We start from the raw sequence: 15684 nt of genomic DNA, 5'->3' as shown, positions 1-15684 counted from the left end.
TCTTGTGTTGATATAATCATCAGTTTAATTGTCAACGTGTTGTTAATATAATCATCAGTTTAATTGTCAACATGTTGTTAACATAATCATCAGTTTAATTGTCAGCATTTTGCAAATCCAGTAATTAGTGAGTTTTAACAATCTTCCAAAGGATGCACACATTGGACAGCAATCAGACAGCAAACAAATTTATTGCGCAACCTGTTACATAATTATGCATGGAACTGAACATTCCGTTATTAGTATGCACATACTGTATGCACTAAAATAGCTGTCTAAATATAGTTCCCATCATGGCAGAATCATCAGGGAGAACCTGTATTGTGTTTAATCAGGGCTTGTGTAGAGAAATGCGTGTCACATTGAATCAATCATACAGTTCATGACAACTATAGTACTTTGTGTTACCTCAAGTTAGTACTGCACATGTCTGTGTGGTATCAGATAGCTGGTAAACTCAGTACCACTGCAGTTAATGAATGAAATAAAGATACGGGACAGGGTAAAACAAGGGTAAAGGTTAGAGTAAAGTCAGTACTTCATGTCATAGTGACTTGTAGATCTAAGTCTGGTAAAATAAAAGATGAAACAAATTTACATAAGTATAGCCATGGTGCTTGGAATAAAGAGATTGAATAATCTGTCTAGAGGAAAAAAAGACTTGACTGATATATGCCTCAGTAGGGACATAACTGAAAGTAGACCTAAAAGAAGATGCAAATGAAGAGGCCTTAGAAGAGGTGTTACCTGAAGGAGGCCTAAAAAAAGGTGTTACCTGAAGGAGGCCTCAAAGGAGATGTTACCTGAAGGAGGTTACCTAAAGGAGGTCTGAAAGAGATGTTACAGGAGGAGGTCTAAAAATAAATATAACTTAAAGGAAGACTAAAAATAGATGTAAGTTAATAGATATGCTAAAAGAGACATCAATTGATATGTTTTTGAAAGGAGTCCTCTAAAGAGATGTTACTGAAAAGTGGCCTTTATTATATATATGTTTCGGTAAGGAAGTTTCCAAAGATATGATACTTGTAAGGAGGCCTAAATAGATATATGTTTCTGAAATGAGGCATCAAGTAGTTACCTAAAGATGGCCTCAAAAGGTATGCTACCTAAACAGGTTTCAATTAATTATAATTGAAAGAAGGACTCAAAAGGTATGTAACAGAAAGGAGGCCATAAAAGGTATCTTACCTAAAGAGACCTTTAAAGGTATGTTTCTAAAAAGAGATTTGTCCCTGTAAGGAGGCCTTAAAAGGTATATAAACTAAAGGAGGCCTCCAAGGGAATGTTACAGAGAGGAGACATTACTGAAAGGGGGCATCAAAAGAGGCCTTTCAGAATCACTGAAAGGGGGCTGCACAGATGAGATTACTGAAAGGGAGCCACACAAATGAGATTTCTGAAAGGGGGCCGCACAAATGAGATTTTTGAAAGGGGGCCACACAAATGAGATTACTGAAAGGGGGCCGCAGAAATGAGATTACTGAAAGGGGGCCGCACAAATGAGATCTCTGAAAGGGAGCCGTACAAATTAGATTTCTGAAAGGGGGCCGCACAAATGAGATTTTTGAAAGGGGGCCACACAAATGAGATTTTTGAAAGGGGGCACAAAAATGTCACTTCAATAGAAGGCCTAAAAAGGGACATTACTAAAAGGAGGCCTCACAACAAGTCATGATGAAGGGTTTCAAAGCATTGTATCCTAGAGTAATCCTTAAACTAAGAAGTTACTTAAAGGAGGTCTGGTAAAGTGACTTAAAGGAGGTCTGGTAAAGTGACTTAAAGGAGATCTGGTAAAGTGACTTAAAGGAGGTCTGGTAAAGTGACTTAAAGGAGATCTGGTAAAGTGACTTAAAGGAGATCTGGTAAAGTGACTTAAAGGAGGTCTGGTAAAGTGACTTAAAGGAGATCTGGTAAAGTGACTTAAAGGAGATCTGGTAAAGTGACTTAAAGGAGGTCTGGTAAAGTTAATTAAAGGAGGTCTGGTAAAGTGACTTAATGGAGGTCTGGTAAAGTGACTTAAAGGAGATCTGGTAAAGTGACTTAAAGGAGGTCTGGTAAAGTGACTTAAAGGAGGTCTGGTAAAGTGACTTAAAGGAGGTCTGGTAAAGTGACTTAAAGGAGGTCTGGTAAAGTGACTTAAAGGAAGTCTGGTAAAGTGACTTAAAGGAGATCTGGTAAAGTGACTTAAAGGAGGTTTGGTAAAGCGACTTAAAGGAGGTCTGGTGAAGTGACTTAAAGGAGATCTGGTAAAGTGACTTAAAGGAGATCTGGTAAAGTGACTTAAAGGAGGTCTGGTAAAGCGACTTAAAGGAGATCTGGTAAAGTGACTTAAAGGAGGTCTGGTAAAGCGACTTAAAGGAGGTCTGGTCAAGTTACTTAAAGGAGATCTGGTGAAGTTACTTAAAGGAGATCTGGTAAAGTGACTTAAAGGAGATCTGGTAAAGTGACTTAAAGGAGATCTGGTAAAGTGACTTAAAGGAGATCTGGTAAAGTGACTTAAAGGAGGTCTGGAAAAGTGACTTAATGGAGGTCTGGTAAAGTGACTTAAAGGAGGTCTGGTAAAGTTACTTAAAGGAGGTCTTGTAAAGTGACTTAAAGGAGGTCTGGTAAAGTGACTTAAAGGAGGTCTTGTAAAGTGACTTAAAGGAGGTCTGGTAAAGTGACTTAAAGGAGGTCTGGTAAAGTGACTTAAAGGAGGTCTGGTAAAGTGACTTAAAGAAGGTCTGGTAAAGTGACTTAAAGGAGGTCTGGTAAAGTGACTTAAAGGAGATCTGGTAAAGTGACTTAAAGGAGATCTGGTAAAGTGACTTAAAGGAGGTCTGGTAAAGTTAATTAAAGGAAGTCTGGTAAAGTGACTTAATGGAGGTCTGGTAAAGTGACTTAAAGGAGATCTGGTAAAGTGACTTAAAGGAGATCTGATAAAGTGACTTAAAGGAGGTCTGGTAAAGTGACTTAATGGAGGTCTGGTAAAGTGACTTAAAGGAGGTCTGGTAAAGTGACTTAATGGAGGTCTGGTAAAGTGACTTAAAGGAGATCTGGTAAAGTTACTTAAAGGAGGTCTGGTAAAGTGACTTAAAGGAGGTCTGGTAAAGTGACTTAAAGGAGGTCTGGTAAAGTGACTTAATGGAGGTCTGGTAAAGTGACTTAAAGGAGATCTGGTAAAGTGACTTAAAGAAAGTTTGGTAAGGTGACTTGAAGGAGGTCTGGTAAAGTGACTTAAAGGAGGTCTGGTAAAGCGACTTAAAGGAGGTCTGGTCAAGTTACTTAAAGGAGATCTGGTGAAGTGACTTAAAGGAGGTCTGGTCAAGTGACTTAAAGGAGGTCTGGTAAAGTGACTTAAAGGAGGTCTGGTAAAGTGACTTAAAGGAGGTCTGGTAAAGCGACTTAAAGGAGGTCTGGTCAAGTTACTTAAAGGAGGTCTGGTAAGAGACAGGAGTATTTAACTAGCGGATTGTTCTCAAGGATATATCAGAACATCACTGTAATCAATGCTAAGACAAAAATTATTTCTTCACTGCTGTTAGAGTAAGTTGTCTTTAAAACCAGAGATTCTCCCATTCAGCCAGCAAGTATACAAATTGGAAGTCCTATACAGATGCAGTGCTAGGTATCATGGTTTCACTGCATGGTCTCCAGGCTTATAATGTGTGTGGGATGTTTTTTTTGATTTGATGTCTTTAGAACATTATTGATCTGGTCATTAATGAGACAGAGGACTGTGAATTGATGACAAGGAAGTGATTGAAAACTCCCGACCTCGTTAGTCATAAAACGATGATGAGGGGGCTAGTATTTATGTCGTCCTGGTATCTCGAAGGTTTATGTTGATTAAAGGAATATTTTGTGCTACAGCATTTAGTTTTTCATTATAAACCCTATAGTGTTCACAATGAAAGATCATTCTCTTATAAGGTTGTTTTTTAAATTCTCGAAATCGAATTTGAGAGAAATGTTACAGTTCGGTCCACTATTGTCAGAGAAATTTTATATATTGGTCCACTGTTGTTAGAGAAATGTTACAAATTAGTCCACCGTAGTTAGAGAAATGATACAAATTAGTCCACCATAGTTCGAGAAATGTTATATATTGGTCCACTATTGTCAGAGAAATGTTACATATTGGTCCACTATTTAATCCATCAGTGCCATCTCTTTTTACCAAGCCCACATTTATTTCAGTCTAAGCTTGCTTAAAGTATTGATGCATATCTTTTACAAGTACATTATTTATTTAAAATACCTGTTCATTTCATTACTAAGTTGTCTTTGGTCAGAAAACAGGACAAATTTTGCATTGATCGTAACAAGTTCAAAAGAAATCTTGGAACATTTAATGAATGACCCAATTTCTCTCTTGTTAATTAGATTTTTATGGTTGGATATAGACTAATATCCCACTGCAAAAATATTGGTCGCACAAATTGTCCGACCAGAAAAAGACTGTTCACATGAAAAAATAGATATGGTCAAGAAGATCAGCAAGTTTGACCAGTTCATTAATTCTGACCATTAGTCTAAAATAATGTCAAGTATGTGCATGAATTGTCCGGATAGTTTGTGGTGCTTGGTGTATATAGAATTGTCCGTAGTTCGTGGTGCTTGGTATATATGGAATATTTAACGCCTTGGATGTCACCATTTATTCCTTCTGTGTCGTATTGTCTCTCAAGGGTTATAAATAAGATTTGGTTAGACCCGGTACTACGAACATGTGGTTGCTTTGACTGACAATAAAAAAAGATATGTTGTGTCTGGAATTTGATCTATTATTTCATAAGAACTGGTCAGTTTGATTTGCTATTTTTCAGTCAGGTTAAACCAAACAGAGGCCAAAGTGATAATAAAATCTTCAGATCGTTTCTATGTCTGGAGGTCATTCTATGGAGCATTTGTACACTGTGATTTTGTACTAGATTATATGGTACATGTATTTCAAATTTTAAATCATTTAATCTTTAAATAAGTAAAATATAGAATAAAAAGAACTGAGCAAACATATAACTAAATTTGAAATACAGAAAAATGATAGATTTGATTGGAAAAGGGTGGGGGGATTTAATATGTATTTCCATGACCTCACAAAACAGAATATTTTCAGTATGACCAAAGATATGTTTATTTTGTTCCTAGTTGAGGTCAGCTTATTTCTTTCCAAAATTTATTTCCAAAATCTGCCAGCCCCCCCCCCCCCCTCCCTTTTCAGAATCAAATGGCCATCCCTTAATCAGTCTAAGGAAAGAACAAAAACAATACCAGTTTGGAAAAGCTCCCTCCTTACATATAGAGATGGAATAGAGTTTGTCTATGCATTTTAATTTTATGCTAGTTTGGGGGGATTTACAAGCTGTATTTTTGAGAGTTCATTCAGTAGAATTTAGGAAGTCTTTTAGCCTCTTTATTTTCTGTGTCGGATGCCAGAAGCTAAGAGAGTGGTGGCTCTTAATTCCCCATGAAAAAAGAAACATCTCTGTTTGATAGGATTAACTCCTCAGGAAAACAAAGAGAAGAGAAACGATCTTCATGTTTCCTTAGAACGTACCGTTCTCCCGTACTTCAGTAGAATTAAGATGTCTGTGTGCTAGCGTTCATTAGCGATCACATTAATTAAGGATCCTCCTCTAGTTTATGTTTTTACTCTAAGTGAAAATGTTACCACATACAAACACTATCATTATCTTAACAGTGATAAAGGAAGACTTTTGTCTACGAATATTATTAGAGGTATTGTTGGGGAAACTTTTTGGGTTTCTTTGTTCCTTTGAAGCAGGGGGGAGGGGGGTTGAAAGCTTACTATAAACCAAATTTCTTGATTTCATATTTTATGAATATACTTAGTTGTATTTTTTCATTAATATCATTTAATAACATAAGAATGAATGTCTACTCTGTGAACAATTTTTTTTATTTTCATTTTATGCCAATTTTAGGGGCTTGCTTGTCAATTGCTAGTGTGTTACAACAAATTAAAAAATAAATAAATGTGTGTGCGGCTAAATAGCCTTCTTTTTTATTGGGCAGCTTTCTTCATTAGACGTATTAAGATTCTGTCTGTATCTGTTAAAAATAAATTTGATCGGTGGAGATTTAGCCAGGAATTACCTGCAGTTGATTTCTGATGATAGAGAATTATTGATAGGTTACTAAGCTTTTATTTGGAAGTGACTGTTAAGGCTGATAAATAATCAATTGTTGCAGGAATGGTACACAAAGCTATAATTATCCTCTGGAATAAAAACAAGTTCACTTTGATTAGATAAATCATTGCTGGTTGAGCCGTAGTTATAGGTCTATAGATAGGGTCCAGGGTGACAACACTCCCGTTCCCTGATAGGACCTTCTGGACATGCTGATAGTGAGTTCAGGGCCACAAATAGACCGCCAACGCTAGTTCCTTCTCTGAGAAATTCCCACCATGTAATAAAACTCTCAAGTAGTGTTGTACTCCTCATCATGTAAATGACTCCAGCTCCTGCTATGAATTTCAATAATTGAATATGCCAATTTTTGTTGCTTAACATTGCAACACACAAGAGGTTTCTATTAAGTTGTGCTCTAACTGAAAAAAAAATAACCGCACACAAAAGGGAGGAAAAAAAGTTTTTGGAATTATGTTGTGAATTACACCGGAGTGCATTTTGTGAACACATGCTTGTGCGGTCGGTTGTAAGAATCGGGGCTGGTGAGAGGGACAGTGGAATTCTGGGATTGTACCAAGCGATGTCGGACTCCGAACAGGAAGGAGGATGTGTGAAGAAATCGCGATTGTCCAGTTATAGTGACGGGGAAGTCAGTGTAAGGTGAGGGGTGGATCTAAAGGAGTGTGTGACGTGGAATGATAAACAGAGGAAGTTATGTCAGAGTGAATTAATGTCAGGAGGGGATCTTGGGGGGTCATTGGACAGGTAACCATAGCAGTTAGTTGTCATAGTGATATATATATCAGATGAATTTTATGCAAGTCTCTCAGGTGAAGTCAGGAATTCCGGTATAAATAGCGGCTTTTCTGTGATATCGTGAAGGTATGAGGACCAAGATATCAATTAAACATTTTCATCAAGTGTTGACAGTTATGTGTTAAATTATGCTAAGGAAACCTAGACATTGATATTTATATTATTCTCTCATATTCCCTGAGGCGATTCAATGCTTAATATTCAAAGCTTAAAAAAAGGGAAAGACCTCAGGAAGTTGTGATATGTGGAGAATATCAAAGAGGGAATTTACATAAATTCAATCTAATTTGGTGGCATAATTAATGGGGGCTGTGCATTGTTATAAGAAACACAGAGATATATTAGGGAATTTATTGATTAAGTCAATACAGTGGTCATAACCTGAGGCCATTTTCTGGTCACAGGGATAAAAAGCTTTGTTTACACTCTGTATCAACTCAGCTTCAGATCACCTTAATCTATAGACTCTCACAGAGTGTACCGTATTTAATTGTACGACCATTGTCTTTATTAGTCCATTGTCAAAGAAGGTCAAACTAAACCCTGTTTGTTGTCAAAGAAGGTCAAACTAAACCCTGTTTGTCTTTTGCTAATTTTTAAACTTGCATTTCTTGGAAATTGGACTTTAATGTTACATGTAATATAATTTTACGATTAATTGATTCTGTAATTATAGGGTTAAATTGTACATTTTACATTTGGAATTTAATGTATTTATGTACAAAGGGTTCCATATATCATGGAGGAGTTAAGAGTTTAACGTTTTGCTTGTTTTGAAGTGAGAAAAGTTGTGGCATGTTATTATGGAAATAAAAGTAAATAATTAGAAGGAATTAAATTAACAGTATGAAATAATACCAAGCCCCTAAGGCATCGTAAGTCACAGGTTGGCGGACTTGGTCGTTAACCTTTAGGTTTCATGGCCCTCAATGTCACTCAGAAATATTCAAGCTGCATTAATTTTTTTTTTTTTTATATTTTTCTTTCCTGTACAGAACACTTGTAACACAGATTCAGGACTTCTTGTAACATGTTCCTGATTCATTAACGTAGTTCACATGGGGCACAATCTTTGAAAATGATCTTTTAATCATTAAATAAACTGATGGGTTAAAAGATTTGGTGGGTTTTACATAAAATGAACACAGAATTAGAAGGCATTTTAGTCTTGGCTGAATTTAAGAGCCATCATAATGGAAACAACTGAATAGTGGAGCTCTGAGTTTCTTTAACCTCCAACCAGCATAAAGAACATAAAGGGGGCAGCACATGGAGCAGGAATGAATCGCCCGTGGAGCGCGGGAGGCATTGACTCTGATTATAGTATCAAATTCTCATGTGTTTAAGTACACTCAATGTTTGTTCTGCCAGAGATGATGTGATGCGCTTTATTTCATTTCTAAACACCTTACCGTCATAAGAGCTTTGTAATCTCTTCAGTAGACAAGGACGAGACTATAAATGCAGCGTAAAACTCCAAGCCCTATCAATTATTTAATGATACCCTCAAGTTTTAAAACAATCTAGCGATAAGTTCTTTATTTTATGCTATCTACAACATCTTCATTTAAACCGTGAGATAGTGGATAAAGTCCTTGTAAAATATGGAAACTGCTTGTGAATGAATTGATAAGGTCTGTTTTATTGTGTTTTTTATTGAAAAAAGATGGTGATAGACTCTGAAGGAGTTTTTGTCAGAGGAAACTCTGGTTCCTATGCGAGAGGTTCTGAGATATATATTTACATTAATAATATTGACTAGGGTGCATTAAAATTATTTAAGATATTTTAATGAAGTATTATAGCAAACATATAGTTATTTTAAAAGTTTCAAATAATGTCCTTTTATGAGTCTACTCTGAGTTAGTTGCCAAATATCCATCCATTGCTGTGCATAGTGTGAAATGTATATTGATTGTTAAAAAATTTTGCCTCTTGGAAAACAATTTCCACTAAATTTGATGAATAACAATTCTGGAGAAAGGGAACAAAATGTTACAAATTTCATGGTCTTCTGCTCCACTAGAACTAGAGGAGTGGAGATACAGTCAAACTTTATGATGTTCTCCAAAATTCCTGATTAAGAATTAGCAGACAAACTGGTAGCATGAATACAATGAGCACTTAACCCGGCCTCTACCAAATTTATGCATCTCATTAAATTTCAGACCCAGGTTTGTTGTCTAAGTTCTGAGCATACGTTAAAAATACTCTATACCTAAGAAGATCTTTATGCCTGAACATCTAGCAGAGAAATATTTAATCTTTATAGTTTAAGTTTTACTAATATCCATTATATTTGAATGTTGTTCAAAGGAGAAGTAAGTGGTCTTATTTCCCATGTCTTTATTTTACCCAGAAGTGATTTGTTTTTAAGATAATTAAAACCCACATAATTCAAAATAAATAAGAATAATATACTTATATAATGCAATGTCCATCTAAACAATCAGTGAGAAGTTCTACATCTTAAATTTTTTAGGAAACTGTTGTAAATCTATCATGGAGACTTACATTGTCAATCTACAGGGACGTTACTTTAGAAGCTTGGTGGTCGGAGTGTCAGATAATTTCATTTTGGCAAATTGAAATATTTTTCATTTTCATTGATTTTCCTTAATTGACATAATTTCTACTCTGTAACATACATAAGGACTGGGAAAACTTGCCTCTGTTAGGAGAGAATTTTACGCAGAGGATATGGCCCAAATATTGAAAAATATGGTGGAGATAAGTAAAAATTTGTGGTAAATTTAAAAATGACAGTAGACACAATAGAGCTTGCTTAAAAGGAACTGATGATTAATTTAAAAAAAAAAAAAGAATTGACAGTAATGGAATGATTTGAAATTCCCCAACCTTTTGTATAATATATTTTTAATGGACAAAAATGGTTCAAAAAGAAGGGGAAAAAAAATGACTTTTAAGGAGTTTTCAGCATTCACTAAATGAAAGTTATTTCCTACATGACTTTAGTATAGCAATTATTCTGCATGGTTATACTTGTCCTATCACAAAGAGTCATTGTCATTCCTGAGGATAGGCTTGTTAATGATGTCTTTCAAACCCTTGCAATATTCCAACATGCTTTAAATTTGTTAACAATACCAGATATGCATTTGGGGGCCTCATGAACTGTGGACCTAAAATTAGGTCATAGTGACCTACCTTTTGAAATTTAATAGCTATTTGACATGTTTGAAATATTTTAATTTGGAATTTTATAGCATATAGGCATAAAGTGTTCAAAATATATCTTGTGCCTTCATTTACTAAGTATTGATATTGCTAATTGGAGTAATGATTTGTATAGCCTAAGAGTAGGTGATGATTGCTTAATTTTGTCATTTTTTGATATGCCCAATAAAATAATGAATGTTGCACATTTAGCACACTGTGAGGTCTAGGAACACTAGATGTCATTTGATGCATTTTTTGCTACATACTTGTGAAGTTTTTCAGAAGAGCATTTTTAGGTTCCTTTATAAGGCTTATTGTCAAGGAACAGTTTATATTTTTAAGGCCTTCTAGAAATCTGCCAGTATTCCATACTTTTACCCGGCTGAAATCATGATTGTACCGGCCAGATTATTTGTTGAACACTGTTGAAGAAAAATTTGATAGCATATTAAATTAAAATTGCTTCCACAAGGTACCTCCTATTTTTGTCAAAGTAACATTTGTTTCTAATCATGTTGAAAGCCCTGATTTTTATGTTTGATGTTGTTACATGCATGAAGAATCCCCCTTTAAAATGAAAAATTTCTTTGTACGGTCATTAAAAGAGAAATGTACTTTGAAATTCCTAACAATAGCTTTTATTTTAACTGAATCAGACTAAGTATTATCCATGATGCAATACTGAATGTTTTATGAAGTATTGGATACTGATATCTACTGTGTGATATCACTAATTTTCGTGAGGGTTCAACTTTCAATGTTTTTGTGGTATGAAGAGATGAGACCCACAAATTTATATCTCCCAGGAAATGTGAAAATTTCATGCTTCCAAGTCCCCTCAGACCAGTAATTTCTAAAACCATGAATTTGACTCTATGAAAATAAGTGTTTTTACAGGAAATTATTATTTATATTTTTTTAAAAATAATTTCAGAACAATGAATGGCCAGGTCCAAAAATCAGAGCCCGACCCAGATGCCATCAAAATGTTTGTTGGTCAAATTCCAAGGTCGATGGATGAAAATGATCTCCGCAAAATGTTTGAAGAGTTTGGTGCAGTGTATCAGCTAAATGTTCTCCGTGACAAAGCCACAGGACAAAGTAAAGGTCAGTAACTCTGAAGTAATGTAAAGTAAGGGTAGATAACTCTGTAATAACCAATAGAGATAACTCTTTGTGTGCTCTGAAAGTAAATGAAATATACTCTCAATAATAATTTATTACAAACCAGTTTTTGGTTTGTTTCATTCACATTCAAAAGCAAATGTTCATAAAAGGAAATAATTCAGAATCTGCATGGTATAGGAAAAAGGACAGAACTCATAGATTAACATAAAGATGTCCTAATGTTAAATGCTAATGAAGGGGGGGGGGGGGGGGGGGGTGAAAACTAGTGGAGATTTATTAAGAAACTTAATGTGTAGATAAAGAAAGAGAGGTCCTAATTAATTTTATGTTAATGAAGGGGAAAAATAATTTATTAGGGATGGAATTTGGTTTATAAACTAAATTACTTTGATAAATAAGAAAATCATATACAGTATACGATCGTAAATGAGGAGTCATTTCATTTCTTCACCATAAATTTCATTGAAAAACAATTTTTTATAATTATAAACTTATTCTGAGGACAGCTTTAGCCCTATTTCCATTTTTTTCCTACTCATTGGCAATTTTGGAATGGTTTTCCTTAATTTTCTTTTCCCAAGATTCTAAGCAAAATATGATTGATTGATAATTCAATAGATTTTATAAAATCATGAAGTTAAAATTTCTGGCTTCAGAATGCTATGATTTCTTAACAAAATTGTGCCTGTAAAAATTTGCATTTAATGTGATATCCTTGCAACACCTGCAGATAAAATTATTTTGAATTATGGGAAGAAAGTTCTAACAATTCTGCATTTTATGAAGTTATATTTATAAGAAATTATCTACAAAAACATTTCAATACTTTTTTCAATAGTCCATTTTCAATGACATATATTGCTGAAAAATATGATATATATTGCTGAAAAATATGATAAAATGACACCTCATACACTGTATATCACTGATTAATTAATGGGTAAATGTGTCTCAAATAGAGGCTGCATTTATACATGTATATAAAAAAAAAAACGCGCGGAAAATGTAATCAAATGGAGTGCATTTAATCTTACAATCTACAATTAGTAGAACTAGGGAGGTTGATCTCCAAACTACCAGGCGTAACTTGTTGCTAAAACTTGAATGTGCTCATTAGTACAATCACAAAGTTGAAAACTGTATATCATCTGTATATTGTGTGTTTTGTGGTAGAGAACAAAGACGGCGAAATTCCATTAGATAGAGAGGCCGATAGAACGGGGAGTTATTTCATTAATTTGATTGTATGACTTCATAAGACTGTCACTGTAAAGACTGATCAGAACAAAGCTCTGATGGGGCACATAAAATGAGGTTATCTACAATGTGCAAATTCTGCAGGATTACTGCATGCAAATCACCATTTAGCACAAACGCATGGCAGACCGAGACTCCTGATTAGGACTGAATGCGGGATTAATGTTGACTGGTTCGGTTCTCGCAGGAATTGACAAAGAGATTCTAGTCTTTGATACTGTGTTAACTTCTAAGCAGACTGGAGACTTCAGTAGAACAGAGAACTAAAGACCAGAGGCCTGCCAAGCATAGAACGGGGTATCCATCAACTGTAGCTCCTGGCTGGGAGAGATATCAAAGGAAAAAGGGACCAGAGTAGTTAATCAGTTCTATAAATTTTATCACAAATAAATAAAGCTTCTGCGTTTTTAATGGCTTACCACTGTGTAATCTGTAAACAAATTGATTGCCCTCATAAAAAAAAATTGGTTTGTAGAATTGAGAATAACAATTTATTAAAACCTGCATATTGGTTGGAAAAATTATTTGATCTGTAGAAATATTGATAAATACACCTAACTTCTCTTCTGTAGATAACTGTCATCATTTAAATTATTTCATGATTTAGAGGGAAAAAAAACAGACAAATCAAAATCTTAGATCCACTCTCTGCTTTTGTATAGAAAGCTCAACAAATAGATTATCAGATTGATTTTCTAGTATATCAAATTAAAAAATCTAAAAAGTGGTGTAAAAAAGAAAAAAGTGAACTATATAAAGTGTGCAGTTTTTAGCTCACCTGAGCTGAAAGCTCAAGTGAGCTTTTCTGATCACATTTTGTCCGGCGTCCGTCTGTCTGTCTGTCCGTCTGTCTGTCTGTCTGTAAACTTTTCACATTTTCGACATCTTCTCAAGAACCACTGGGCCAATTTCAACCAAACTTGCCACAAAGTATCCTTGGGTAAAAGGGATTCAAGTTTGTTCAAATGAAGGGCCACGCCCTCTTTCAAGGGGAGATAATTAGGAATTAGTGAAAAAATAATGGCAACATTTAAAAATCTTCTTCTCAAGAACCATAGGGCCAGGAAAAATGAAACTCATGTGGAAGCATCCTCAAGTAGTGTACATTCAAGTTTGTTCAAATCATGACCCCCGGGGCTAGGGCGGGGCCACAATGGAGGATCAAATTTTTACATAGAAATATATAGGAAAAATCTTTAAAAATCTTCTTCTCAAGAACAGCAAAGTCATGATGAGTCATATTTATGTGGAAGCATCCTCAGGTAGTGTAGATTCAAGTTTGTTCAAACCATGACCCCCGGGGGTAGGGCGTGACCACAATGGAGGATAAAAGTTTTACATAGAAATATATAGGAAACATTTTTAAAAATCTTCTTCTCAAGAACAGCAAAGTCATGATGAGTCATATTTATATGGAAGCATCTTCCGGTAGTGTAGATTCAAGTTTGTTAAAATCATGACCCCCGGGGGTAGGGCGGGGCCACAATGGAGGATCAAAGTTTTACATAGAAATATATAGGAAAAATCTTTAAAAATCTTTTTCTCAAGAACAGCAAAGCCATGATGGGTCATATTTATATGGAAGCATCCTCAGGTAGTGTAGATTCAAGTTTGTACAAACCATGACCCCCGGGGGTAGGGCATGACCACAATGGAGGATCAAAGTTTTACATAGAAATATATAGGAAAAATCTTTAAAAATCTTCTTCTCAAGAACAACAAAGTCATGATGAGTCATATTTATATGGAAGCGTTCTTAGGTAGTGTAGATTCAAGTTTGTTCAAATCATGACCCCCAGGGGTAGGGCGGGGCCACAATGGAGGATCAAAGTTTTATATAGAAATAATTTATATAGGAAAAATCTTTAAAAATCTTCTTCTCAAGAACAGCAAAGCCATGATGAGTCATATATATATGGAAGCGTCCTCAGGTAGTGTAGATTCAAGTTTGTTCAAATCATGACCACCGGGGGTAGGGCAGGGCTGCAATGGACTATCAAAGTTGTACATAGAAATATATAGGAAAAATCTTCTTCTCAGGAACAGCAAAGCCCAGATTGTTCATATTTATATGGAAACATCCACAGGTAGTGTAGATTCAAATTTATTCAAATCATGACCCCCAGGGGTAGGGTGGGGCCACAATGGAGGATCAAAGTTTTACATAGAAATGTATAGGAAAAATTTTAAAAATCTTTTTCTCAGGAACAGCAAAGCCCTGATTGATCATATTTATATGGAAGCATCTTCAGGTAGTGTAGATTCTATTTTGTTCAAATCATGACCCCCGTGGGTAGGATGGGGCCACAATGGAGGATCAAAGTCTTAAGTAGAAATATATAGGGAAATATCTTCTTCTGAAGAACTGCAAACCATGATTAGTCATTTTGATATGGAAGCATCCTCAGGTAGTGTAGATTCAGTTTTGTTCAAATGATGACCCCCAGGGGTTGGATGGGGCCCATTGGGGGATCAAAAGTTTTACATAAGAACATATAGAAAAAATATTTCTTCTCAAGTACAGGAAAGCTATGTTTAGTTATATTGATATGGAAGCATCCTCATGTAGTGTAGATTCAAGTTCAAATGATGACCCCTGGGATAGGGAGGAGCCACAATGGAGGATCAAATTTTTACAAAGGAATATATGGGAAAATTATTTTAAAATCTTCACAAGTATAATAAAGCCATTTGTTATATTGACATGGAAGCATCATCAGGTAGTTTAAAATTCAAGCCACCCCCCCCCCCCCCCCCACCCCCAGGTAATCTTTTCAATACTGAACTGATTTGTGCTTTTGCCTAGCCAATGTGCTCAGGTGAGCGATGTGGCCCATGGGCCTCTTGTTTTTGTTTTGTTTTGTTTTTTTTTTCTTTGTTTCTCAATCATTTGTAATGTTGTACATATCAGAAGCTGTGTATTGTCAGAGTCTGTTGAGGTGACTCTCTTTGAGGACATTCAAGTCAAACTTGTTTAAATGTTCACATTCAAGTGAAACTTGCTCACATTCTCATGTGTAAAACATTGTAAAATAACTCTAAACAGATGTTTATGGCTGACACTTGTAGCATCAAGAAACACATTTTGTACACATGCTGTAATAAAAAAATGTTTTTTCCCCGTTAATGTTTTTATAAATTTGATGTGCAACTTCAGAGAAGT

At 35.2% G+C, this 15684-nt stretch overlaps 1 protein-coding gene across 8 annotated transcripts in view; it reads left to right on the top strand.

Annotated features, from left to right (window-relative positions):
* The window catches only part of LOC133176341 (CUGBP Elav-like family member 2), a 54744-nt gene that overhangs the window by 4485 nt on the left and 34575 nt on the right, over positions 1-15684 (top strand). For 2 of the 8 annotated variants that reach the window (XM_061311468.1, XM_061311467.1), the window contains exons 1-2: positions 6503-6800; positions 11071-11243. In XM_061311468.1, coding sequence (XP_061167452.1) covers positions 6649-6800; positions 11071-11243 — 325 coding nt within the window. In that variant the 5' untranslated portion in view covers positions 6503-6648. Of the gene's footprint in view, positions 1-6502; positions 6801-11070; positions 11244-15684 lie in introns of those variants that run through there. The other 6 variants (XM_061311474.1, XM_061311473.1, XM_061311469.1 and 3 more) reach the window with 5 other exon arrangements.

The sequence above is a fragment of the Saccostrea echinata genome, unplaced genomic scaffold (genome assembly GCF_033153115.1).
Source record: "Saccostrea echinata isolate AGI-Se365-2 ecotype Australia unplaced genomic scaffold, CSIRO_AGI_Sech_v1 ptg000073l, whole genome shotgun sequence".
NCBI lineage: Eukaryota > Metazoa > Mollusca > Bivalvia > Ostreida > Ostreidae > Saccostrea > Saccostrea echinata.
Note: the sequence above shows the minus strand (reverse complement) of the source record. Positions and strands in the feature narration are given on the sequence as shown.